General features: G+C 39.5%; 2 protein-coding genes across 2 annotated transcripts; one reads left to right on the top strand and one right to left on the bottom strand.

The window, feature by feature from the left end:
* Positions 1-11,637: 11,637 nt before the first annotated feature.
* On the bottom strand, positions 11,638-16,159 carry tmem100a (transmembrane protein 100a). The gene is made up of 2 exons (XM_073494873.1): positions 15,949-16,159; positions 11,638-12,899 (listed from the first exon to the last, which is right to left on the bottom strand). The coding sequence occupies exon 2, from the start codon at positions 12,805-12,807 to the stop codon at positions 12,400-12,402; it is 408 nt and encodes a 135-aa protein (XP_073350974.1). The 5' UTR covers positions 12,808-12,899; positions 15,949-16,159; the 3' UTR covers positions 11,638-12,399.
* A 2,813-nt stretch (positions 16,160-18,972) lies between these two features.
* pctp (phosphatidylcholine transfer protein) lies at positions 18,973-24,862 on the top strand. The gene is made up of 6 exons (XM_073494596.1): positions 18,973-19,160; positions 20,047-20,164; positions 21,362-21,441; positions 21,552-21,723; positions 22,603-22,670; positions 24,062-24,862. The coding sequence occupies exons 1-6, from the start codon at positions 19,032-19,034 to the stop codon at positions 24,134-24,136; spliced, it is 642 nt and encodes a 213-aa protein (XP_073350697.1). The 5' UTR covers positions 18,973-19,031; the 3' UTR covers positions 24,137-24,862.
* Positions 24,863-26,999: the final 2,137 nt, after the last annotated feature.

Here is a 26,999-nt window from a genome sequence, read left to right on the forward strand (position 1 = left end):
GCTTTATGGGCCCCACGTTGAGAAACGAACCGAGAAGGCGTCGCGAGACGTAAACTATGTTCACGCTTAATCAGTTTTTACTGTCATGAGACTCAGATATGATGTTTTCTCATCACCGCGACATGAAGCCAGGGAGGGAAGGAACAAGAAGACTTTATTTGAGTCTCACTTTTCAAACAAGATGGCTGCCAAGCGAGAAACAACTGTTTGAGATGGTGTTTCAACATTTGTAAGGGTGAAACCCCTCTGGGATCCATCTTTTCCTAACCCTAACCAAGACGTTGTTGTGTCTATACATCACTGAGAGAAATAAGAAATAGACAGAGCCACTTTTGTCTGAACCCGACTGAGTCAAAGAGTCGGAGCGTGGGTGGAGCCGAGGCGAACTGAATGAAGCCTGAAACACTGAAACATGCACACTTTGCTGGTCATACTTGAGTAAAAGTAATAATATCATGTTAAAATATTATTTTAGTGAAAAATAAAAGTCACCCATAGGACTAGTGGTTGAGTTAAAGTCTTAAAGTGTTTGTGTCCGAGCGTGATTGTGTTCGATTCAGCCTCTGACTGAAGTCAGCACTCACCAGAGTTCCTTCTCTTATCCTCCAGTGTCTTTTCTTTTTCATTTAGCAAACAAATACGAGGCGATTACAGTACGATACTTTGGACTTTGGCCGCTCTGCAGCTGCTGCTGAGGTTGAGAAGCGACAGTGAAGTTAAATCCACATTTTAAATCCCAAAACTCTGTGTTCCTCCCGAAACTCCAGACTCTACTGTCTCCTCCAGAAAACCACCAGAACAGAATAAAAACAAACCACAGCTGACTTGATTTGTGTGCAGGGAGAGGCCCTTTAAACCCAATTATCAGACCAAAGCTTCATGCTGTAACTGAAACTTGTTGGAAACAGATGTGGGAGTGTTTGCTCTTTATCTGATGAGGGCGTATAAACTGTCGAGCAGCTAGAACGAACGCTTCAGACTCTCCCAGTCTTCAAACTCAAGAGTGAGCGCGCTGCAGATAAACTGCGACCGAGGACACAGTTAGTCGGAGGGTTTTATGGGAAGTTTCAGCTCCACAGAGAAGCTCAGCTGTTCGGATGAAAAGGAAACCAAGTGCTGTGAAGAAGCTACTTCCCATGACATCATTGTGTTTGTTAAATGACCTCGGCGGGCACGTCGGGCACACCTTCTCATTTCCTCCCTGAGCCATTCAAATTATTTACTTGATTTACAGACTGAGGGGAAAAACAGTTTGTGGCTGCCAAGACTGTCCCTGAAACTCCAGAGAAGATACTGAAAAGAAAAACTTAATACTGGAAAAAGTTTTTAATCACAGAATGATTCAAAAGTGACTTAATTAATTAAGGCTTTAAGAGATTTATGGAAAGTTTTAAACTGTTTTCTAGGATCTTTCTCCTCTCTTGGTTTAATATACAATAGTTTTCTTCTTCTCGACGTAAAACAGATTTCATTACAACATTATTTTCATTATCAGTAAATCTGCATATTGTTTTTCTCAATTAATCAACTTCTTGTTTGGTTCATAAAATGTCAGAGCAAAGAGACAAACATCTAAAACCCGATGTGACACCTTCAAATTTCTCTCAAACTCAAAGATATTTAAAGCAACAAGTCTTTGGATTTAAAGAAAGTCCTTCTTTGAGATCCTGTCGTTACCTACTCAACTAATTGACTCATCCATACAGCTCAATTCAAGAAAAAGAAAGAAAAGAAATCTATAACTTAAATGTTTAAATACTTTTACCTTACCAACTGAAAAGCAAGCTCAATGTGAATATAGTTAATCCAGACTATGAACTGATCCTCCACTTTATATTCTTGACTTTATGATGTTTTTGTTTAATGAAACACAGAAAATCACACTTAATAAAACCCTGCTCTGAACACTTTATCTCTATCATCTCTTTCTGTTTTGTTTTATTCTTTCACTTTATATTATAATACATTCATTTAAGCCTCGTGTCCTGACGTGTCCTCCAGGCTGACGTGAGGATTAAGTGAGAGGCTGCTGATGTTGGATGTTTCCCTCCGGAGGCAGGATGTGTTCACGGACACGTGTTAGAAATTAAAAATGACGACCTCGAAGAGCTCCTTTTGTTTTATTCTTCTTCTTAAGCCACATAATGAATCAGCTCAGGAGGAAGGAACATGGTGTGTTTGATGGTTTAGTGAGAGAATGAACTGAAAAGTAACTAATTACATTTACACTCCTAATCCACCACATTTCAGAGGGAAAGATATTGTACTTTTTTTACTCCACTACAGTTTATCTATGAGCTGTAGTTACTTCACAGATTAAGATATTACAAACAAAACATGGGATCAATCTATTAAAATATAAAACTGTACAAATACTTCTTAGACTATCCAACAGACTATAAAATGCATACCTGCTTCATACTTTTACTACGCTATATTTAACAGGCAAATATTGTATTTTTTGATGTTGTAACTAGTTACTTTGCAGCCAAAGTAGTTCATTTCTCAGTCAATCAGATCTGATAATCGACCAGAAGGTTAATGGATCAAGAGGAAGTATAGATGTAAATAATTTACTTTTACTTGTACTTTTGATGCTTAAGTACATTTAATATCAGTTACTTTGAGACATTTACTCAACTACTATTCATATATTTGTGACCAAAGTAATATTTTAACATATCTTAACTTTTACTCCAGTATGACTTTCGGGTACTTTTGACAACACCGATGAAATGATGCAACTGTCTGGAAACGACCGCTCTGCACAACAACTACTTTCACTTTATTACTTTAAGTACATTATGCTTGTATTTGGGACTTCACTGTGTATTTTTTTTTAAAGAGCAGTATCGCTCATTTTTAAAGTAAAAGATGATTTTGTGCGTCTCATCGCTGCTTGGATTCTGCACCAACAACAAAAAGAAGCTCCCGTTGATGTGTTTGATTGTGATTTTTGAGCTTTTCACCAAATTTTCGCCAAGCAAAGCATCGCAGTAAGTCACAGGTGTCTCTGTTTTGACTGTGCGGAGGATCATTTCACAGGTGCATCCAGCTGTTTGGCCTTCGATTCGATTTCTCGTCCTCCTGTGGCCGAACATCGCACGAGATTTCTGGAGAATACGGAGCCTCCCATTCTGCTTCTCACGGCGGCATGTGATGTTCATTACTGCTCGACGACGTCTGTGCTGCTGCAGCCTTTGTGTCATCAGATTGGGTCCATGCTGAAGTTTAATGGATGAAAAGTTGATTTTCTCTCTCCTCTCTTGCAGTGACGACCTTTTAATATTCTCTCTAGATGTCTTGAAATGTTAAATCTCTGGTTGTATGCTAATAGGAGCATTTTCATCCTCTGGAGCTTAAAAACATTTCAAACCGTCCTAAAAAACATATGTGACCGCTGACACAGTTTCCAGTTGCTTAACGTGCTCTCGTCAGACATTTATGTAACAGAGGCGATCAACATCAGCACAGTAGGAGCAAAATCTTTGATGAACAAACACAGATTAGGAACAGCTTTTTCCCAGAATTTAACATCCACCCAGATTTCTTTATAAAAAAACATTTTTACCGGGTATTCACAGATGAGCCTCTGAGCCAGCTACAGCATCTAATCACACAGTGGGAGGATGAACAAGACGCTGACACATTGGCCATTCATGCAATTTCCCCGTCTTTTGCAATGTTTTGTGCGTCAGAGTGGCATCACAGTGCAGAGTAAAGCCAAACAACTGGTGGTGATTTTTTTCCCCCCTTCACACACATATGGACGTAATCATTCTTGATGCACAATGGGATCGACAGCAGGGTGTTAACTTTTCCTTTTGTTCTGTTTGTTATTGCGTCCTGCCTCTTTTATTCCTCCTCTTCTTCTGCTGTCGACCACAAACTTCAAATTGTAGAGAGAGGATTCAGATGTGGCGTAGCAGTAAATTAAAGGATCAAATCAAACCGCAGCACGACCTCCGACAGCTGGTTTTCTATCCGAAAAGCTACATGCAAAACATCTTTTTGTGTTCAGACAAATGAGCTTCATGGTGGCCTCAAACACTTCTCTTAATCCCTGCTCTTGAGGAGGAAATTTTATTTTCGTCGGTATCACACCCCTGGGTTTAATTAGGAAGTGACAGGTCACTGTAGAAACAATAGGAAAGGGACAAGAAAGTAACAAAGAATAAAAGCCCCTGCGCCAAAGCAATTTATTGGAAAGTCGATGTGATGTCTCAGCAGTTTATGAGCACGTAGATCGAGGGCGTGAGCTCCTAAAAAACTTTTCTAATCAGTTAAATAAACTGATGATGTCATATGAAACAAAAGTCAGTTGTTCTTATTTAATCAAAAGGAAACTCAAACTTTAAAATCAGTTCAATAAAAAGTGTTTGCTGCGAAAATTAAAGTATTTTTTGTTCCCACCGTAAAAACTACTGTTGCACGTAACACTTTAAAGTTGCATTGCGTAATTTTTTGGCCACTGGAGGGTAAAAAAAAACTGATTATCCTCAGGGTCGTGTTGCAGTGTGGGAGTGTCACTCAGTGGCCCATTTGTTTGACCCTGTCCCCGCCCCGATCCACAGGGAGGCAGTAACGCAACTGAAAGCAGTTTGCCAGTTGACATTACACAACAAAGGCGAAGCTACTATGTTGCTAGCATGCCGGTTGTACACATCAACTGATTTAAAATAAAGAAAACTAACAACATGTACTGGAAATAAACAGTCAGGATTGGAGGCACGTCATTATGTTGCGTTTAAACTGGTGCACGAGGCCCAGTTGAGCGACATGACATCACGTTGCGTTTCTCCAAAGTTGATTTGGTTTCAACTTTATTTAACCAACTCCTGAGGGAAATGCGAGCTAGATGTTTGGGTTTTTTAGAGCTTGTTTGCAAGAAAACATGGTGATGAGAGCTGTAAAAGTAAAACAATGAGCTAAATTAGGCTAAAAGGGCTCTACAGTGTTGGTTTATCAGGATGATATTTGGTTACTTACCTAAATCAGGACACAAAAGCTTTTATGGCTAGTTAGCGTCTTGAGTTTTTTGAGTATTGAGTCCATGTTAAGCTCTGAGGGAGAAAGTTTTACATAGTCTCGTACTGGAGATGACACCGCCGCTCTGCTGCAGCGGGATTTTACAGTAAAACAGGGAGGAACTGTTCAGGAAGAGCTTTCTCTTTATTATGTGGTGGAATGAGGGCGAACCGAGCCGGCAGCACCTCTTGGGACTGTGGGCAGCCAACACTTCAGACACTCCAAGAACCACTGGCAGCACATGAAAGAGTCCAAGAGAGAGCATATCGTGCAGTCAGTGACCGCCACTGTCACACTGTAATATATTGCTGGCTCTGATTATGTTCAACGGAGAGGTTTGGCACTCTTACATGAACGCCCTGTGGAAAAGGTGTGTCGAAAAAAGCCAAAGATCCACAATGGACTTTGAGACCTGAGGAAGATCAGGTCTGCTGATGATGGAGGATGATTTCTTTGTCTATTTGTTGGCTAAAGGCTTCAGTACGCTTCAAACAAACTACGTTGGATGAAAAACTGAAATATCTTCACTCCCCACAGTATCTGACGCTGTGTGTGATCACGGAGCAGACACACCTCACTGGGGCAGGAAGGAGCTGAGCTGCTGCGTGAGACCGAGAGGTGTTTCATAGATGAAGCTTGGCTCACCTTTATGCCCACATCTGACTCTGAAGTTCAACTTCCTTCCAGCGGGGCGGTGTCCTCTCCAGCAGCAGAAGACACCCACAACACCACGGCTGTTGTCCACCGTCTGTCCACCAAATCTGGTCCGGACTGAAATGTCTCATTCCTGGTCCGCAGAGGATGAATCCTGATGACTTCTCCTCTAGCGCCACCGTATGGTTTTAAACTAAATGTCTCTACAGATATTGAAGTATTGCCATGATTGTTAAGATCCCCCATCGAGGACCATCATCGGGACAAAAGCTTTATGACCAAATACCAAAAAATTGAATGAAGAGCGACAAAGTCTGCGTATGGAGGAGGGTGGTGTGGATGGAAACGCAGCCAGACTTTAACTTAAGTAACGTACTTAACTTACATCGTGTACGTGACGTAACTTAAGTTACATATCGTAGTTATTTTAACCCAAAGCAAGATCTTTTCCAAAACCTAACCAAGTAGTTTTGGTGCCCTGAACTAAACCAAACTGAAACCATTTCACAACGTTGAGTTCAGGGACCTCTACGGTTCATTACACCTGTCGCTGGTACTCTCCAAAGGTCATATACAGTAGGTGATGTCTTCAAAGATCATACATGTTGTTTTGTAAATGATATATTCATTCGTTTTGAAGAATTGCAGTGAAACAATGGAGGAATAACTAATAAAAAGAGACTCGTACAGTCTGCCTAAAATCTCCTGAGTTTAGTTTCAGTCTGCCGTCTTCTTCTCCTGACACCCAGAAGGTTTATCTTTGCTCTCAGAATACAGAGCATGAACTCAGTTTTGGCCTTTTTCTTGGAACAGATCTTATCAACACAGTATTTGTTCCTGCTCCAGCCACAGAGCCCTGCAGAGTAATGTTAACAATCAGACGACCTGAACCGGGTCAAATACAACAAGTCTCTGAAAACATTCATCTCCTCCTGTCCTTTTGTTCCAGGTTGTTCCAGAAAATGACCGAATGTCACTTCAGTCCGGTCAGCTGGTCGGGGAGGGAGCTGTCAGGTCAAATTGTTCATGCTCCGTCTGCACAGCTGTTTTATTAAACCGGACCAGGATCCCCGTAACGCTCACCTCATTATGTTTAATTTTGTTGGATTTGAACAATGTGCAATCGGTGGGGTTGAAGTCTTGGAATTTGAGACTTCAGCTTGTTCTGTGTTTGGCTTTTCTTTTGTTTAAGGAGGTGGAAAGTAAATGTGTCGTTACTGAAGTGCTGTACTTACCGGTGAGAACAGAATCGAGGTTCTGGCACTTTCCATTTCCTCCTCTGTGTTTCAGAGGGAATTATTGGACTAATCCACTACGTTCAACTGAAGGGTGTAGTTTAATTAAATCTGAGTCAGATTTTATACTTCCTTCCTTCTGGCCACTTTCATTTCTTCATTTCTTTTCTAAAGCTCTAGTCTTTTCTTTCCTCCCTCTGGCCTCTTCATTCATTATTCATGTATTCATTATCCTTTTCCTTCTTTATTCCTCCTCTTCCTTGATTTATTTCCTTCTGTCTTTGTTTCCTTTTTTCATTCTGACCTCTTCTTTCCTCATTTATTTCCTTTCTGTCTTTCTTGATTGCTTTGTTTTGCCCCTCCCTCTCTGCTGGCCCCTAATTTATTTTTTTAAAGCTCTGGTTGGTAAGATTGTAGCTGAATTAAAAGTATCCAACCAAAAACATCCCACTGCACCCAGTTTGCTGTGTGCTTTGTGCTAATGTTAGCCGCTGAACGAGTCTGTTATCTAATCCGTGGTCCTGTTCTTTGGCTCAGGGGCTGTGTGCTTTGTGCTAACGTTAGCTGCTAAATGAGTCTGTTCTTTGGCTCAGGGTCAGTTTGAACACAGCACGTTGTTAGCATTGCTAACCAAAAGAAAGAAAACATCTAAAATCATCATAAAGAACGTAAACATGGCTACCACTGTCAAGCTAACATGTAAGTGTTTTCGGCTGCACTTTCTCTGCCTTTTTTGTGTCGCCAGCCATAAATACTGTTTTTTTTTATCTTTTATTTGTTGGAGCATTTGATTTATTGATTGCTGTCTGGTTGTTAAGAGATTTTCTAAAAATATCACAAAAAAGGCTTCAAGAATAGCTGACCAACCCTCGCTTTAACTTCCTTCTTTTGTCCTATTTAAGTTTCTTCCTAATCTCCCTCCCTTATCAGATTTGTAAACCCAGAAAATAAATTGATACCAAGATACTAAAAGACTATTTTACTTTCGAGTCTTTCCTGTTTATTGATAAACTAACCCGGCAGCGTGGCGCAGAGTGGAATGACAACCACGCGAGGCACAAAGAGACACACACAGTCCCTGCATGAGGTGCCAGCAGTGTGTAAAGAGGCTATAGACGCCGGTGGACAGCACCTGTCAAACTTCATATCAAGTCACCCGTTTTTCCAGCCCCAGTCTGCCTTCCTCTAACCTGTCGAGCAGGGCAGGGGACGCCTCGCTGTGTCATGTGTCCCATAAATGTGTCACCGATCTGATCTCAGAGTCCGTACAGCGCTGGTAGCGTGTGTGGCGGTGATCTCCCAAAAGTGACAAAGTGTGTTGGAGGTTCTCCTCTGACGCAAGAAAACCATTTAGTTGTAGTGTCTGGTGTCACGGGGACGCATAGCAACGCAAATGCTGCCTATAAATACACTTCCACGTCCAGGCTATTTTAAACCCGACAGGGTCAAACAGGAGAGTTCAACTTCCTTTTACCGCAGGGAATTTATATCCCGAGATGTCTGGAGAAGCCGGCAGGGAAATGAGCTGATGGTTATTTAGATGATACAGTATATTAACTTAAATTACACAGTCACAACATGATATGATGAGGCCAGATTGGAAAAATGAACGGACTAGAAATAGATGATTAAAGGGTCAATTCACTAAAACAAGATGAAAAAAACATGTTTTCTCACTTATGTCTAGTGGTGTTTAGCGATGCACTTAAATTAAATTTTAGGGGTTGATTCTTGACAATTAGACAAAAAAAATCTTGACTCAAACTCCTCTTACTTTGTCTTGCTGGTACTTAGATCACATGACAACAACTAAACCATCTCCACTCAGGTTTTTGGATGGTCATCTCCATCTGAAGTAGGAACTTCATATGTATTGTACTGCCAACGGCATTAACAGATTTATAAAAAATAAATAAATAAATTCAACAGAAACATTTTTGCAGAAGCAACCCTCTAGTTACTCTGCACAATACACTGATTTCTTTGTAGCTGTAAAGACTGCCCCCTCTTCCTCCTCTTTCTCGCTCCTCTCCAGATTTTTTTCACATCCAACTCTGTGAATTCAGGGTTTACGTCGACCAACCAGTGTTTGCTGGAACACTGGAAAGATGAACCGAGACGGCTTTGGTGGGTTTATTTTCATTTCCGTCGAGCTTGAAGGAAATGTGTTTTACGATGATAAAATGTTTCTGTAAAAGGAGTCTGGTGGATTTGGTGAGAGCAACATAACGGCTGTTTATGGTTAAAACCAAAAGGATTATACTCAGAGACAAAACAATCTGAGCCTGTACGGGCCAAAAAGAGGCACTTTTAGTGGACGTGTTTTGAGAGGCGAAGTTGCCCTCGAGGATTACGTTGCAGGCTGCTGGCTGAGGCGATCAGATGGACCAGTTTCCAAAACAAACATGAGCACGTAAACAGAGGGCCCAGGTTTAAAAATACCTGAATGACCCTTTGAATTTTATTCCATGTTGTGTGTCACAGTGGAAGACAACCAAAGCATCTGGGGATGCCTCGCAATGTCCCGACAAACAGATGAACGTGTCTTCTTCTCTCTAGTTTGACAACTTCTATAACTTTTTACTCGTCAACTTTGACCACTGACTTCTATTGAAACACAGTTACAGATTGCTATAATTCAATTTTGATCTGTAATTGTGATTGAAAAAGATATTACTGATGTCTATAAATAATTAAATATATCTGTAAATCAGTTTTGACTTGTCGAAATGTCATTTCCACATGTGAAAATATCTAAAAAATATTTAAAATTCTCGTTTTAACAGGTCAAAATGACATTTTTGGTCGGCTGTGAACCAAAGAACCAAGAACGTGACATGACTCTGATGACCTGATCTGACAGATTGACCATTTAAAAAGCCAAATACACCACATAGTTCAACTGGAGCATTATGGGAACAATGGTTCTGGCACCAGATGTTTGTGTAGACTTTTTTAAAATGTTATTTTTAAGTGTAAACATTAAATTTACCTGCATTGTGTCGGGATGGATGCAGAAATCTCACAGACAGATCTCTAAAACTCTTGTGAGCTGACCTTTTTAATTAGTCATGATATGTTTTGATATTTCTAAAGCTTATTAATTTAACTGACATAACAATCCAAAGCTTTTTTTTTTTCCTACCATACTCAGTTTGATTATTTGAGGTAATCAACAGCAGACAGTCTGTTTATTTGTGTGTGAAGACTCCGGCACACCCATGTACGTCAGGAGAGCGAGGGAGAAAAAAACATTTCCTTCAATTCAGCACGGAAAAGCAAAGAGCTGAACGTTAATGTAATTACTCATCACTTGTCTGACTCATAAACTGTTTCAAAGAAACAGAAACAGTGACGTCAACTAATCAAGAGTTCCTCCAAAAATTAAAATCCTGACCTGTTCATAATCAGCATCAGTGAATATGTAGGTCGTCAGTGCTGGTGCTCATTTAAAAACAGTGCTGTTTGTCCACCTGATGAGTTTATTTTAAGAGAGTTTTCTTTATTTACTTTCTTTATGTGCATATGTTCAAAAATGGTTATGTCAGTTTTGCAGGTTAACTGTATTATTATCACTTTTTTTTAAAAGGAACAGTTTAATATTTTGGGAAATTAGCTTATTTGCTTTTATTTCCCAAAGCAAAATCACAACACTGATATCAATCTGTTGTGTAAAGAGCCAGGACATGCTTAGCTTAGCTTAGCTTAGCATAGCAAAAATACTGGAAGCAAGATGAAACAGCTAGCCTGGATCTGTTCAAATCTGGGCCAAAACACTCCCACCAATACCTCTACAGAGCTCACTAATACCAAAGGGAAGTTTAGTGTGTCGATACCGATGCCATCTTTCCATTTCTGCCAATTGGAGCTGGAGCTGATAAATAGCTGTAACTACCACAGAATCATTATCACAAAGGAATAAATGCAGATTATAGCCTTTCACCACTGAAGACAAAAGCCAAATGTTAGTTGAGCTAGAGTTTTGTCTGACGTATACAAAAGAAAAAGTGGAAATCACATGGATAGTTATGTATTGGAACTATTTCAGACAAAAGTCATGTGACGTTAAGTCTCGCTGTGTCAGTGGGGTTGCCAGGTTTGTTACCATTGTGTCTGGATGGAAACCAAAACTTGCTCAACGACTTTTTCTGGCAACCTGAGCTATCTGGGTCTGAAAAGTGTGTTGGAGCTGCACTCTTTCCGTTGTCCAGCAGGAGGCGACTCCACTGGTTTCAAACAGAAGTCCGACTGTATGTAAGCTTATGAGAAAATGACCCTACTTCTCACTTGATTCATTTCCTCACTATACAATTTCCTAATGAGTTTATTGTCTCCATCTCTAGTTTCAAGCCTTCTTCAACACAGCATGATGTTCATTTTGTGAATTTTGGTCCCATTTAGAGCGAAATAGACGTTTAAGCAGAGTATGATTTAGGGGCGTGGCTTCCTTGTGATTGACAAGTCGCTACCACGGCGCGTCCTCCATAAACCAATGAGTGTGTAGATTAAACAAATGAGATGAAATGTGTTAATTTAGTTAGCTTCGGAGGTGATGCTAGGTGTGTTTTTGAACTTCTAAGCTAGCTGCCTCCCCCTGTTTCTTATGCTAAGCTAGGCTAACCTTGTCAACATCCGTCCCAACAATCCAGGATCAATCTGGTTTAATAAACACTGAAACTTCTTCCCAGATTATAACTTTTGTATTAATGAGTTTATTAAACCTCACGACGTCCTGTTGACAGTTGATACATGCAAATGATTACAACAAAACAAAACATATGCTACGTTTAATATCGATTTACAGTATTGATTATTTGATGTCCCAAATTACTGACTGAATTCTGAACGTGTCACTTATTGAATTTGTTAATAGATGTCGTTTAATACTGAATATGATGATTATGAAGGATCAAAGTGCTTTAAGAGAAAATATATGTACAGTTAAATATTCTCTCTGTGTATAATATCATGTGCCTTCTCATCTGAACAGGATATAGTGTCAGATTTTAAACACAGTCCTCATCAAGTACCATCCATAACAGGCGATCCATAATCCCTCCCTGTGAGATGAACACCGAGACTTTATAAACACATGTGTCCGAGTTAAAACATAGTAAATGAGGCATGAATCATTGTCCTGGATTTTCCCTCTCCTTTCCTGCGCTGTTCATACCACAATCCCTCCCATCACAATCAAAGCCGCCACATCCAACGGCGGATTAATGGGAGACTTCCTCTACATCGCTTCGCACAGTGGTAATTCATCTTAATTGTGATACATTCCTGTTGGCCGCGTTCCCAGCTCGCCAGATGCTCGACGTCTGTTTGACAAATAAATCCCTGACAATGTCTTCAAAGCTTTCAGTTCTGGGTCTGCGGTCGAAGCTTTTACAGGTCGGAAATCCCAACGCAATGCTGGACAACATCTGTCCACAGCTGGTTCTCCGACTCAGAGAACCAGGATATGTATCGTCCGACTTGTTCATGTGAAAATACTCCTCTGGTTTGCGACCAGGGCGGTTTGGCTCTCCCGTCGCCTCTCCTTCTTCCTCTCCAGCCTCATCTTCCAGCAGACGGCGCTGGACGCTAGGAGCACCAGTCCGGCCGAGAGGAGCACCAGGCCGAAGTAAGAGATGGTGGAGCCGTGTGAGTTGAAGCTGTAAGCGACGGCGGTGACCACGATGCCGGCGATGAGGACCACCACGCCAAACGGGATGGTGCAGCGGTAGCAGGACAGCTCGGCCCCGCCGGTGGCTGCGGTCAGCTGGATTTCATTGACCAGGGGGATGTTCACGGTCGTCACGGGTGTTGCGGGACGCTCGTTGTTGTTGTTGACCTTCTCCGAGGTCGCTGGCGTTCTCATGGCGTCCTTATTAGCTTCTTCTGGCATTGCAGGATCAAGGAGCCTTCTGGTAACCAACCACAGATGGTTCCTCCTCGCTGTCGCCCTTTTACCAGGTTTCCTCGCTAGGGTCTCCCAGCCTGTGTGGAGAAAGAAACCATTCATTAAAGGAACAGTTCACCCAAAAATGAAAATTCAGTCAATGAGGCTGTTTCGCATTGTGATCACAAGTGGACAGCTCTAAGCACCTGAAGAAACTCTGCTACAACAACTTGCAACAACTTCCCCAGACTCCCTTAGAAAATCGCTCATTTTTGAGAGTTGTGTAAAAAGGAGAAACTTTAGAAACTTGGTGAAATGCTGTCTACAACAAATTCTCAACTAACCAGGCCTTCTTGTTAATTCAGCAAATATTATGCATGAAGATTATTTCTTTCTTTGTGGAAAAACCATCACATCTGTTTGAGCATGTGTGTGAATTGGCGGGCTCGAGCTGTCCACTTGTGATCGGATCACTCAGGACACATGTTGATACCAAATGTGAACAGCCTCATTAATTCACACCCCGCTCCAATCGAAAAGTCAGGTGAAGTTTCGTAGTCCACAAAATATTTGTGGAGCTTTGCAGCAAAACAGTGTTGGCTCCGTACAGTTCATCAGGTGTAATCCAAGTCTCCGGATGCCCCTGAGATCCCAAATTGATTAAAAAAAGATGTTATTTACACCTTTTTAAAGCAGAAATCTTCACTGTAGCTGCTTGTGGGATCTTGGGTCTTACGGAGACTTGGATTACGCCAGATGATGTATGTATAGAGCCATTTTGTATTTACTTTTTAATGTCTTTGGTTGATTTTAATGTCTTTTGGTTCGTTTGTTGGTTTGTCGCCGGGATTACACAAAAACTGCCAAACAGATTTCCATGAAACTTGGATGGAGGACTGGTCTCGGTCCAGAATAGACCCCATTAACTTTTGGTGTTGATCCAGATAAAAAGGATCAAAGATTTTTTTTCTCACTTTCTTTTATTTTTTCATTTTTGCTGTGAAGCTCCATAAAAATGTTTTTCTAGACTACGAAACTTCACCTGACTTTCCATCAGCATGGGGGGAGGAGATAATGAGTTTTCCTTTTCTAAGTAAACTGTCCCTTTAAGTGAAAAAGAAAGCAGTGAAAGAGCAAAACTTGTTGCTCAACACTGGACAGACAAAGACAAAGAGACCCCACAGATGCTTTTTCTTAGAATTCAACACCACATTTCACAACTCAACCCGAGTCCTTCTGAGCGCCACCCTGCTGCTGCTTTAAAGTAACCTCTTTTGCACAATCCCCCGCCGCCTCCTGACCCAGTCAGGGGAGGTTGCCTGAATGACGCAGGACCACTCAGCCCAGCACGAGCTGAGACATTCCCTGGAGAGCGCAGGATATGACATTACAAACTGCTCCGTGAAATGCGAGGAGCTTCGAAATCACCAGCAATTTCACAAGCACTCATCCCCCCCCCCCCCCCCCCCCCCTGCACCACCACCACCACCCCAAACCTCACGTCTGCAGAGAGGAAAGCTGTGATTCAGACAATAAATGAGCAGGACAGCGTCACTTACACTCTGCATCAGTGTCGGGGTTTCAAACACGTGTCGCTCAGTTGTTTTCTTCGCATTAAAAGCATTTCTTTTGTCTGTGGGACTGTGAGTCTGACCAGCATTTCCCAGTGGCTTCAACTGAGGTTTTGTCTGTATTTTAGGGAACATTTGGGACTTTGAGCAGCTTTATAAATGACACATGTTGGGTTTTTAAGTGGCTGATAACAGTTTCCACACCAGGATTTTATTCCTGACAGAGTGAAATAATTAACTGGTTGACATTTTCTGAGAGCCGCAACAATTAACTGTATTTTGATCATCGATTAATCGGTGTGTGTGATTTTTCAAGACAACAAAAAGGTCTAAATTCTCTGATTTCAGCTTCTTAAAATGTGAATATTTATGGTTTCGTTCCCCCTCAGAGACAGTAAGCTGAATATCTTCGGCCTTTGGGAAACCCTGTTCGACATTTCGATAATAATCGTTAGTTGCAGCACACCTCGCTGTTTCCAGCCCATCGCATGTGAAGGTTTGCTGCTTTTCTTTTGTCGTTAAAGATTGCAAAGTGAATCTCGAATAAAACAAGACATCTTCTTTTGCTGTGGGGAGTTTAAACGGTGTATTTTACTAGATTTTATTGACAAAACGAATCAAACGAAAATTTACAGATTAATCGATAATGAAAATATTTGTTTTGCCTGAACGCAGACAGTAGAAGAAGAAGAATCTTAAATATAATAAAATAAAATAATGAGAATTTTGTCTCTTTAGACTCTCAGCAAAAACACTGTCACAATCCATCACAGACACATGAAAAATCAATGTACTGATTAATGATTAAATTGTTTAGTGAAAAAATTGTCCAGAGCCCAAAATGCCACCTTCAAATAGATTATTTTAAGCCAAACAACGCTCCAAAACTCTTCATTAAACTTCATAAATGAGAAAGAAAAAACAGCAAATCCTCACATTTAAGACGCTTGAATCGGTAACATTTGACGCTTGAAAGGATAAAAAGATTATTAAAATGTTTGGCAACTAATTTTCTATCAAATGCCAAATCAGTTAATGGACTCATTGTTGCAGCTTGAAAAGGATTTAAAACCCCAAAAACATTGGCCGTGTGCTCTCGAGGACAGATTTAAAAGGTTTGTCATGCTCATGAGAAGATCTTTGTTTTCTGTTTTTAAGTGTGGAAGAAGTTAAACAGTTGGCGGTCACTTTTATTCAAGACTGAACTCAACAAACTTTCCTTTGATATCAGCGAAATAAACAACTAAACTTATTGCCTTCACTTGGAAGTTAAGTGGCATTTGTGTCTGTGAACACTTAAAGAAAAGGAGGCATTAGGTGAAGGTTTATCCAGCTCTTACAGTCAACAATAGAAACAATAATGTGTTGTATACACTCTTTAACAGGCAGGCTGCACATACAGTCTTTGTTTAAGCTGCTGTAATTGTAGATCAGGCACAAGTTAATAAAAATACAAATTAATCTGCACCATCTCCATATATTTAACTCTATGTGGAGCCTGTCTAAATGAGTGTAAACTTGATGTTGGTGGATCTGCAGGACAAAGCTCCGTGCAGACACAAGAGAGTTCAGTTACCTCACAGCAGTTTTCCATGTCGCTCCACAGCCTCCGTGCGCTCAAACTCGTCTCATGAAATATTCACTCACGTTCATCTGATGTAAAGTTGCAGTGTTGTTTTTCCTCCGACAACAAACAAACAAACAAACAAACAGACAGACAGACAGACAGACAGACAGGCAGGCAGCGTCTCTCTCCGGCCTGGAATCTGACTCCCATTCATGAGGAACGTCCCCCCTGTAAAGTCCTCAGGTTCAGAGCTGCTGTCTGACTGCCATCCCCATTCACTGCAACTATTTCAAGTATCGATGACGGGACCGTGAGGCTCCAAACCGTCGGGAAACATGCGATTTCCGGTGTATTTCAAAAGAAATCTCGCTTCAGTACCAGGGTTTGTTCCACCGTGCTTTTATTTTGTAATCAGTCAGTTTGTTTCCGGTTGGATGGGTTGACACTGGAGCTCAAAATGTAAAAGAACAAACTGTAATCATGATGAGTGGAGAGGGACCTGTTTACGTCATAGAAATCACTTCAGAGTGTTATTGTATTTTATATTATATTCAGTTATGTTATGTTATATTGTGTTGTGTTAAATTATGTTATGTTAATAACATAATTTAACACAACGCAACATAACATAATGTTATGTTACATTACGTTGTGTTAAATTATGTTATGTTACGTTGTGTTAAATTATGTTATGTTCGGTTGTGTTATGTTATGTTGTTCTATGTTATGTTTTTTGTTATGTTGTGTTGTGTTGTGTTTAATTATGTTATGTTATGTTGTGTTGTGTTATGTTATGTTGTTCTATGTTATGTTTTTTGTTATGTTGTGTTGTGTTGTGTTTAATTATGTTATGTTATGTTGTGTTGTGTTATGTTATGTTGTTCTATGTTATGTTTTTTTGTTATGTTATGTTGTGTTGTTTCAAATTATGTTGTGTTGTGTTGTATTAAATTATGTTATGTTATGTTATGTTACGTTGTATTATGTTGTTCTATGTTATGTTTTGTTATATTATGTTATGTTATATTGTTTTGTGTTTTGTTATGTTATGTTGTGTTATATTGTGTTATGTTATGTTGTGTTAAATTATGTTATGTTGTGTTTTGTTATGTTATGTTATATGTGTTATGTTGTGTTTTGTTATGTTGTGTTATATTGTGTTATGTTGTTCTGTTATGTTTTTTGTTATGTTATGTTATGTTATATTGTGTTATATTGTGTTATGCTGTGTTTTGTTATGTTATGTTATGTTATGTTATATTGTGTTATATGTGTTATGTTGTGTTTTGTTATGTTGTGTTATATTGTGTTATGTTATATTGTGTTATGTTGTTCTGTTCTGTTTTTTGTTATGTTATGTTATGTTGTGTTATATTGGGTTATGTTGTGTTTTGTTATGTTATGTTATGTTTTGTTGAGCTCTATTATGATGAGAAAAAAAGTACCTTAGGTAAAGACAATTTATCTAAGGATGTAAATAATTTAAACCCATATTTAATCTAATATATAGCCAACAGTGATTTGTGCTGTAACCTATAAGTGATATAAACACTGTGTGGCAAGAAGTGCAGAAACACAAAATACACCACCTAACACAGCCACATCCATCATTTCTTACTGATCCACTTAAGATTAGATAAATAAATCCTTTGACATTAAGTCTTTGGTTCGTGATGTTTATGACTTGTTGATAAAATGATGAACTCGTCCTGCAGGTGTCTGGTGCTACTCTGTGACTGTTTATAGAGGGCAGGGTTCAGACTCCAGCTGACAGCTGAACATGTTATTATCCTGAATATTAAAAAATGTTTCACGGTGATTTGAAAAGGAGACGACGACCAGAAATCCCAGCTCACATTTGTTAGTGTGAGATAATCAGTGTTATGTAACAGAGAGAAAATCCCTGAGCAGAAGGGAGGGATACCTGCTGTGTAAATGTTTTTACAGTGTGTACAACAGGTGTGTGCATGTTACACCATGAATTGATGGCTGCTGTGGGACATTTACGTAATCATGACAACAACAGTGATCCCTGAGAGAGTCTCACACAGTGTTAGGTCAGCGTTTAAATCCAGACTGAAGCCAGAAAATCAGTCGTGGAAAAAGTTTGACGGAAAGTCATTTTCTCTAAAATGTTAAACATGTTTCTTCTATTTTTCTTCCCCGGTGTGATGTTGGGTATTCAGTTTAAAGTAAATTATATCACCTCTCTCCAATTAATTAATTAAAACAGTCATAAAAACATATTAACAAATACAAAACATATGATGACACAATTGTAAAATATGATTCATTGCCACAGTTTGAGCTCCTCAGGTCTGAATCACCTGCAACTAAGACTATCTTATTTTAAAAGCCTGAAGTAGAGAGAAATCTAAAAAAGTCTTTAAAGAATAACATCTATGTATGTCGACCCTGTACTTAATTAAAGTAACAATACCAGCCTGTAAAAGTACTCCAACACAAGTCATTCATTGAAACCTTCACTTAAATACAATACAATATAAAATACAATACAATAAAAGTAAAACAGGCCCATGTGAGTGTTAAAAAAACATTTTAAAATACTAGTCTAATAATTATATTATTGGAATATTATTATAAATAAATATGTTAGCATCATTACATTGTAGTATTTTGTTGATGTGGAGCCTGTTTGAACAACTTTATTCATTTTTAGGTAGTTTTATTTGTAACAATGTATCACGTTTTTAATAAAATAATGTAATATTTCTTTCTAAAACATTCAAAATGTCAAAAAGAAGTAGTAATAACTACACAAATATAAATGTAGTGGAGCTAAAGAAATACTCAAGTATATATAACATAATATAATAACATAACATATATACTATATTAGCACATAATAACATATAATAATAAAGTATATCTGATTTCTGAAGTAAGGCAGCCATACTCCAAACTGTACTGTAACCTAAACTACTTGACTAAATATAATACTACTTCCCTTCTCGGACTGTTTTCTGTAAAGAAATACAGCAACGTGTGCACGCCTCGCCCATTAACCCTTTTATTGTGAAAGGTGAGAGCGGAAGCCCGGTGTGTGCGACAGCTGCAGCAGAGGAGCCGTCATGTCGCTGCAGTTCACGGATGAGGAGTTTCAGGACGCGTGGAGGGAGCTGGACGAGCCGCAGCTGGAGGGAGGATGGGAGCTCTTCACCGAGACGATGGGAGTCAAAATCTACCGGCTCTTAGATCAGGTACAAAAAATAAATCAAACTAGTGATTTCACCGCCGGAAACACGGCTGCTGCCTGACTGGCTGAATTAATCAGTCAGGATCCGTTTGACGCCTGTAGCGTCGGTATCATCATCGATTATCTTTACAGAACTGACGTGAGATTATTATATTTAATGTAATTAACGTATTATAAACATTAGTAGATGCATCGGCAGTGTTGTCCTAGCGGCCAACATGGGGAATATCCGGAAATCAAGCGAGAGCTGTTGGCACAGAAACCTGCCGCCAAACTCCATTTATAAATCTGTCATTTTTATTTCGCTTATGCTTTGGGCCCAGCTATACACCTCGTCCAACCAAGATGAATACATTAATGAAATCAGAATGATCCACTCTTAAATTCGGCGTACATCTCACACATTTATTAAGTACTTTGTAATTCATTTAGAACGAAAGGTGAGCAGAAATTAAGCAAGTCAAACTACATAAAATTAAATTGTAATCCATAACTTCATGTATGCAAGATAAAACAAAGTGAATGCATGAATTCTCTCGAATTATTTAGGTTTGCTGTTCACTGCTATATGGAAAACAAGGCAACCTTAAATGTATGTTTTTGTGAATGGAGTTTGGTGTGGCTGTACTTTCTCCTCATTTAGGCACACATTCAGCCACAAAATCAGTTATTATGAATGCAGTGTGCCTCGTTTATTTACATTTCAGTGTGAGATTAGAGTCTTTACACATGTTTCTGCACTCTTGAATAAAATCCAACACACTTCCTCATTGTGGTCGTACGCAGACTGGCTCTAATCAGAGTTGTGTGGTTTGGGATTAGTTACACACTGTGGGTGTGGCGTGAAGTCTGCATTTGGACGAGAGAACTTTCATGTGCTGTTTTTTCAGGAAACTGGACTTTATGAGTACAAAGTCTTTGGTGTGCTCGACACCTGCACTGCAGAGCTGTGCGCAGATGTCTACATGGACTTGAAGTATCGGAAACACTGGGATTCATATGCAAAAGGTAAAGGAGGTTCACACTGTCAACGTAGTTGCCATCCAAAATCATTTTTCTCTCGTCTCTCCTGATCAAGAACACATCTTCATATTCACATTAACCTTTTTGAAATGTCATCCTTATCTTCATGCACCTCTACAGTAACCTGCAGGTAACATGCTGTTTCTCTAGTCTGTAGCCACATGTTGTATTGTAGCTGCCTCGTCTAGTTTTTAAAACAAAAGTCCAGCTTGAATCACATACATTTTAGATGCAGCATGTGTGGTTTTACTCATAGTTCAAGTAGTGTGTGTGTTTTTGGTGCAGTCTTATTGTCTGTGATGGTAACATGCAGTGTTGTATGTGATGGTAAGTGTTTAAGTTGTGTTTTAAATGGTAGACATTAGGTGGAATACAGTTTCTTAAATCTGTTTGGATCAAGAGAAACTTTATTAGTATTAGTATTTATTAGTATTTGTTGAAAAAGCATTAGCCTAATGGGAGGCCACAGTTATTTCACACATTTCTTTGGTCAAACTTTATTAATTGTTTTTGTTGAAGACAATTTCACTGTTCTGGTTTTGGAGTATTGGTTGGACAATTGATGCAGTTTGCAAGCTTGAGCTCTGGAAACCTTTGAAAATACATTTTAGATCTTTTTTTTTTTATTATTTCTTTAGTCAAACTTTATCAATTGTCTTTATTAAAGACAATTTCAATGTCCTCACCATTTCCTTACCTTTCCTTTCCTTACCACCTTTCCTTACCATAGAAACAAGGACTGGGTGATATGACTATTTTTCACACCATATAACATGTATATATGTCTTGATATTTTGAAAATATCTTAATATCACAGTTTTTATGACCATATACGTTGATATAAATGTTGCCACAATATTGTGTGGTACTCTTACAAAATGTTAACACAATGAGAAATATGATAAATTATCATCAGTAATGTGGATGTAATGACTGAGTGGGTAAAGACATGATGAGAACAAGTAGGACAGTTTGTTAAGTAAAGAAAATGACATCGCTTAACTGTAATTTAGCCTTTAAAACCAGGAAAAGACATTTAAAATATCACAATGACCATATATCCATGTGTTGCCCAGCCCTAATAGAAACCACTATCATGTTAAGTGCATTGTGTATCGTGTATCCGTCCACCTGCAGCTGATGTTTTTCTCTTTAATGTTTTAAGTTATTTGTTTTATTCAGAGCTCTATGAGAAGGACTTCGACGGACAGAATGCGATCTACTGGGAAGTAAAATACCCTTTTCCTCTGTCAAACAGAGACGTATCCTTCTGGCCGGCACAAATACAACTAGTCAAGCACGTGAACAGTCAGAGTTTTTCCCTTCAGGGTGTATCGGAGAGCATATTTTTCCCTAACAGCTCAACTCTCAGTACGTGTACGTGAGGGAGCGGAAAGACCTGGACGTGGACGGCAGGAAGATCTGGGTGATCCTCGCCAGAAGCTCTCCGGAGACGGCGTGTGCAGAGAAGAGCGGCGTGCTGCGGGTCAAAGACTACAAGCAGAGCGTCGCCTTGGAGAGCGACGGAGCCTGTGGAACCAGAGGTAGCACATGATGAGGGGAGATTATGATACCATCTCCAATCTGAGTGAATGTCAAGCAGTGCTGAAATTATGAGCTCGGCAGAAAATCAATCATTGCAGATTTCCTAACATTTACAGAAAGTATGTGAAATTGTTATCTTTAGTGTTACACACATCAGCAGTCATGTCCTGGCAGCTAACATTGGGAAATATCTGGAAAATGAACGAGAGCTCCAAATTCCAAACTCCATTTACAAATCGGGCGATTTAATTTTGCCTCTCCCTTGGGCACAGCTATATACCTCTTTAAACCTGGTTGAAAACATTTATGAAATCTGAATGATCCATTCTTTAACTCGGCATACTTTACATCCCACACGTCAAGGCAGTAGTTTTTAATTCATTTTAATTGAAAGGTGATTATTTTGGTTTGCAGTCCACTGCCAAAGGAAAACAAGGCCCTTAAACTAATGTTTTTATGAATGGAGTTTGGTGTGACTTTCATCTTGTACTTGTATCATCTGAACTTTCGCTTCAGGTAGATATATCAATGACTAGAAATGCAGTTTGTCACGTTTATTACCATTTAAGTGTGAGAGAAGCATCCTCAGACCTGTTTCTCTGCATTTTCAAATCAAATCCAACAAAGCCTCATTAAAATTTTCTTGAAATCGTAATCATATTGTCGTCATCGTCCAGACCTCTGTTCTGGTCTGGACTGCTGTTTTGGACAATTGACACAGTTTTCAAATGTCATCTTGAGCTCTGGAAACCTGTAAAAAATACATTTCAGACCTTTTCTTTTTATCATTTCTTTGGTCAAACTATCAACTGATTAATTAAAGACAAGCTCATTAGATGAAGCCCTAATATCAGGCATGAACGTGTGCTTTGTTTCAGTTTTCCTGAATTACTTTGACAACCCTGGTGGCATGATTCCTACCTGGCTGGTGAACTGGGCAGCTAAGGTGAGTGCGTGAAAACAATAACAGCATCAAATATTTACCCTCTTAAACCTGAATAATAATCCATTAAGTAGATTAAGGGGCAGTGGCCTCACTTAACAGCTACACCTGGGTCACATGTGAAGGATAGTAACATGACTGCATTGAATCGAGGTTTCATTTAAACATAAAAGAAGCAGATGTAAGACTATTTTATTCTCATGTTTTGGACTTAAATGAATAATATAGTTAGCAGCAAATCTCCCTTGTAACTTGTGCACGATGTACAGTGGAAAGAAACGGTTTTAGTTTCTGTAAAGCAGCTTCATCTGGAGACATTTCCCAACAAAGAAGGGGATTTATGTGATTTGAATGGCTGCCTGTGGGGATTACACTTCCTCAGCTGCACAAGGAAAAGAAAAAAAAAAAAAAAAACAGCACAGGGGTGAAAAACATTGAGGAGGTGGTTTTGTATTGATACATGACATATGTGAGTCTTATACTGTATCCACAAACCACATGAAAACACTAACATTTCTTCTTCCTTGTTCTTTCAACAAAAACGGTGCATCACCTGCGTCTCAGCTCCATTTTGACGAGATGCTGGGAAACTTGCAGCCATGTTCCTGGCAACCAAACCAGATGTTTTTAACCAGACGTCGGGGAAATTCCCAACTGTATTGGTGACGAAAAGACTGAATTTTTGTTGAGACGTCGGGACGTTTTCCAATCATGTTTGTGGTGACAAAACTGGCTACTTTGATAAGACCTTGGGGCATTTCCAGCCATGTTAGTGGCTACAAAACAAGATGCTGTTGACGAGATGTGGCAACATTTTCAGCCGGGTCTGTGGCAACAAAACTGGATGTTTTAGATGAGATGTCAGAACATTTTCCAGCCTTGTTTGTGCCAAAAATATCTGTTATTTTTAAGCCATAAGACCATAAACACGGCATTTTTACAACGTTTTCGAACAATTTAAAATTGAACCCAAAGAAATGTAAAGTTGCACAAACAAAAAACAACAAAAAAGCCTTTTAATGGAAACTGTACATTCAACAAAGCCTAAAAAGAGAAAGTGAAACGTCAGTAAGATTTATATTTACTTAACTTTCATTCACAAGTGAAAGTCAAGAAGAATCCGTCTTCGAAATGTGCACATGTTCACTGTTAACCTACTTAAACGGATCTGTGATGAGGTCTTTAAAGAGAGCGTTTAAAGGGTTCACTCTCGGGCCTCGGCTCCGTCCCCTCGCCTGTTTCATGGTTTTTCATCATTATTGTTAGCAGATGTGTTGCGGGGTGATGTCAGCGGCTGCTCTCCTCGCCTTGCCCCTCCTGGGTGGGTCTTCCAGGGCACATGTGTTCATGACGCTTTGCTGATAGACGCTCTTTGTGTGTTTTTTCCTGTGCAGAGTGGCGTCCCAGGGTTCTTGACAGACATGCAGAAGGCCTGCAGCAACTACAGCAGCTACTGCCAGAAGAAGTGAACGCGACTGACGGGACGACGGCTCGCGCACAAGGGCTCGGTTTTAGTTTTGGGAGGTTTTCTGACGATCAAATTAGACTTTTCTGTTCTGGTGGGGGGCTGCTACCCGTCGCTGTAGCATGCTGTTTACTCAGGCATGACGTGCATGACCAGCCATCCCTCAATAATCGGCTGGTGTTGAATCAATCCTGTTCCATTGTACTGTATTAACTAAATACTGTGTTGTGTTTTCTGTGCAATCACTGTACGCTCCACCTCCTCCAGGATTCAGGAGCTTTCATAGAATATTTTCTAAAGATTTGTTTAGAGTTTAAACATGATTCTCAGATGTGCTGTGTCGCTACTTCGGGGCAAAGGATTTCATCACTTTATTTATACTTTATAAACTGATTTATTCTGTTTGGTCACACTGGACTCTTCTCATTGTCTCTTTTAATTCACGGGACTTCACTCATTTGTTATAATGAAGTGAAAATGACAAATCTTTTCTGTTAAATGAATGTTGCCTGATTTTTTTCCCCCCATGATGTCATTACTTATGCAATCGTAGTGTTATGACGCTCTATGCTGATTTATTGTGGGTGCATATGATCAAAGGTACAGTAACTGAACTAATACTGTACAGTGCTCCAGTCCATACAAGTGAATGTGGTTTTATCTGGTCATGAAAAGCCTATTACTGTGTAATACTGCTGTGTTATTGAAATGAATAAAGTATTATTTGAAATTTGGTACGTTAAACTGACTGTTTTCTCACATCTATGACACACTTAGTTGCCAGTTTGTTAGTCAATCCCTTCAGGAAGTTAAATTAACGCATCTTCAACCAATCAATAAAAGTTGAGTCGTACTTCCAGGTTGTGAAGATGTGGACATGACATGAACGTCTCACATTTTCCAACAAACATTACAGCTGAAGACTGTTGCAACTATTCTTTTGCAATTTGTTCTTGCTCCTGCAATTTCACTTCAAAATAAATGCCTAAAAATGTTGCAACGTGATGAAATTTGGCATTTAAGGCCCAAACAATCCAAAAACAATACGCTTGCAAAATCCTGGAGGGACTGACTTGTGTTCCAGTAAATCCTTCATGAAAATTATAATTAAAACCATTTCAGAGACGTGTTGGTGATGATTTTGGAGGCTGCAGCTGGATGCTGTTGCATTAAAGAAGGAGATGTTTGTTTTTAGTCCTGACCTCACTGATGAAAACGGGACCGACACATTATTAGAAACAATAATGAATGCTTACTAGCATTAAGGGTCCTTTTTGTAAGAACTCACGTGTTGGGAATTAGACTCAAAAATAAACTTTTCTTACAAATAGGACCTTTAATAGACAACAACATATTTATTGACATCAAAATAACTTCTTCAGCACAAAACACATCTTATAGAAACACTGAATATTCAACGTGAACATTTTACTGAAACACTTGAATGTAAATGGATGCAGAAAACATCTTTATTATTTATCTGCTGTGTGGGGGCCTTACAACAATGCTGATGATCAATTAATTGACTACTTGCAGTAGATGAGAATGTAAAACTAAAATCATGATGATGATTGGATGATTTTGAATAAAACACTGTATCCGACGTCGTTCTGCCTCAGAGGAGTCCTCAGTGGAAACAATGAATTACAGGGTCACTTCCTCGTCGGCCCTATAATCCTCCTGATTACTCCTCGACCACAGAGTTCAAAGTGAAACCAGGACAGGAACCTTTGTCCCCGCCGACACCACCTCCTCCACCTCCACCCTGTGACACACCCTCCACCACTTCCCCGTTTCTTTTTTTCCTCTCTCTGCTGATCAGTCGTGGGACTGAAGTGTTGGCCCAGATGTTTCCTGAGGGAAGAAGATGGTCGTAGTTTCCTGTGAGGTCACTCAGCTGCTGGTGTAGTGATGGTTTTGGTGGGCTGTTATGTATTATTCCCCCTAAAAAGCAGAATATATGCCTCCAGAATATATTGGATTGAAAGTATAAAGTAGCAGAAAATAGAAATACAATAATTTTGCCTGCAAATGTTCATCTGGACCAAATATCTGTTACTGTGTCCTTGATTACTTATTGCTTATTTCCAGATTAAACAGTTTTGTGGTAACTTCGTGATTTGTTTATGAAGTTGAAAGTGAAAAGGAAAGAAACTTTGTCTTTTTCCAATTCCCGACTTAAGAGCACAGGAACAAGAAAATGGAAAGCAGAAAAGCCCTTCAGTGGCATTATTGTTAAAGATGAAGAACATTTCCAGGCAGGACAAGCAGAACAGATGAACGGCAGCTGTTCAGCGAGCTTCATTTGCAGTTTTATGGTTAGCGTGTTTCGTGAGGATGTAAAAAGCTTGACGATGGATTATAACACCCAGTTAGAGATGAAGATCGATGTCGGTACATGGTCCAGAATAATGAGGGTGATGAAGACAAGGCCAAGTATTTTACTGCACATGAAAAACTAACATGTCACATTGTGAAACATCTGTATTCTATATGATTTCTTAAAAATATGATAATATTTCATTGTGTACTGAGCTGCAGCACAGAGCCACGACCGATACAGTTTCTGGGGCTGGTACCGAGTAAAAAATGTCGCTATCGGTTTATCGGCAGAGATACACACATTTTTTGCAGCGATCTCTCAAATATGATCACTTGTGACCAAAATATGTAATGGAGGCAGGGTGTTTTACGTACATATTGGCCGATATCGACAACGCTGATACCAATATGTCTCTGATAGGCCAACATCGCCTGATAATATCGGCCCACCGACATATCGGTCGGGATCTGCTGTAGCCTTCAGTGTGTTTTTATTAAAACTGTTTATATAACCCACACATTTATTATACAAACAGATTAATTTG

This window comes from Pagrus major, chromosome 23 (genome assembly GCF_040436345.1).
Source record: "Pagrus major chromosome 23, Pma_NU_1.0".
In the NCBI taxonomy this organism is placed as follows: Eukaryota; Metazoa; Chordata; class Actinopteri; order Spariformes; family Sparidae; genus Pagrus; species Pagrus major.

Coding starts and splice junctions, on each gene's coding strand:
- tmem100a (XM_073494873.1), bottom strand. CDS start 12,807: ATGCCAGAAGAAGCTAATAAGGACGCCATGAGAACGCCAGCGACCTCG.
- pctp (XM_073494596.1), top strand. CDS start 19,032: ATGTCGCTGCAGTTCACGGATGAGGAGTTTCAGGACGCGTGGAGGGAG. Junction 19,161..20,046: donor TCTACCGGCTCTTAGATCAG/GTACAAAAAATA, acceptor CTGTTTTTTCAG/GAAACTGGACTTTATGAGTA. Junction 22,671..24,061: donor TGGTGAACTGGGCAGCTAAG/GTGAGTGCGTGA, acceptor TTTCCTGTGCAG/AGTGGCGTCCCAGGGTTCTT.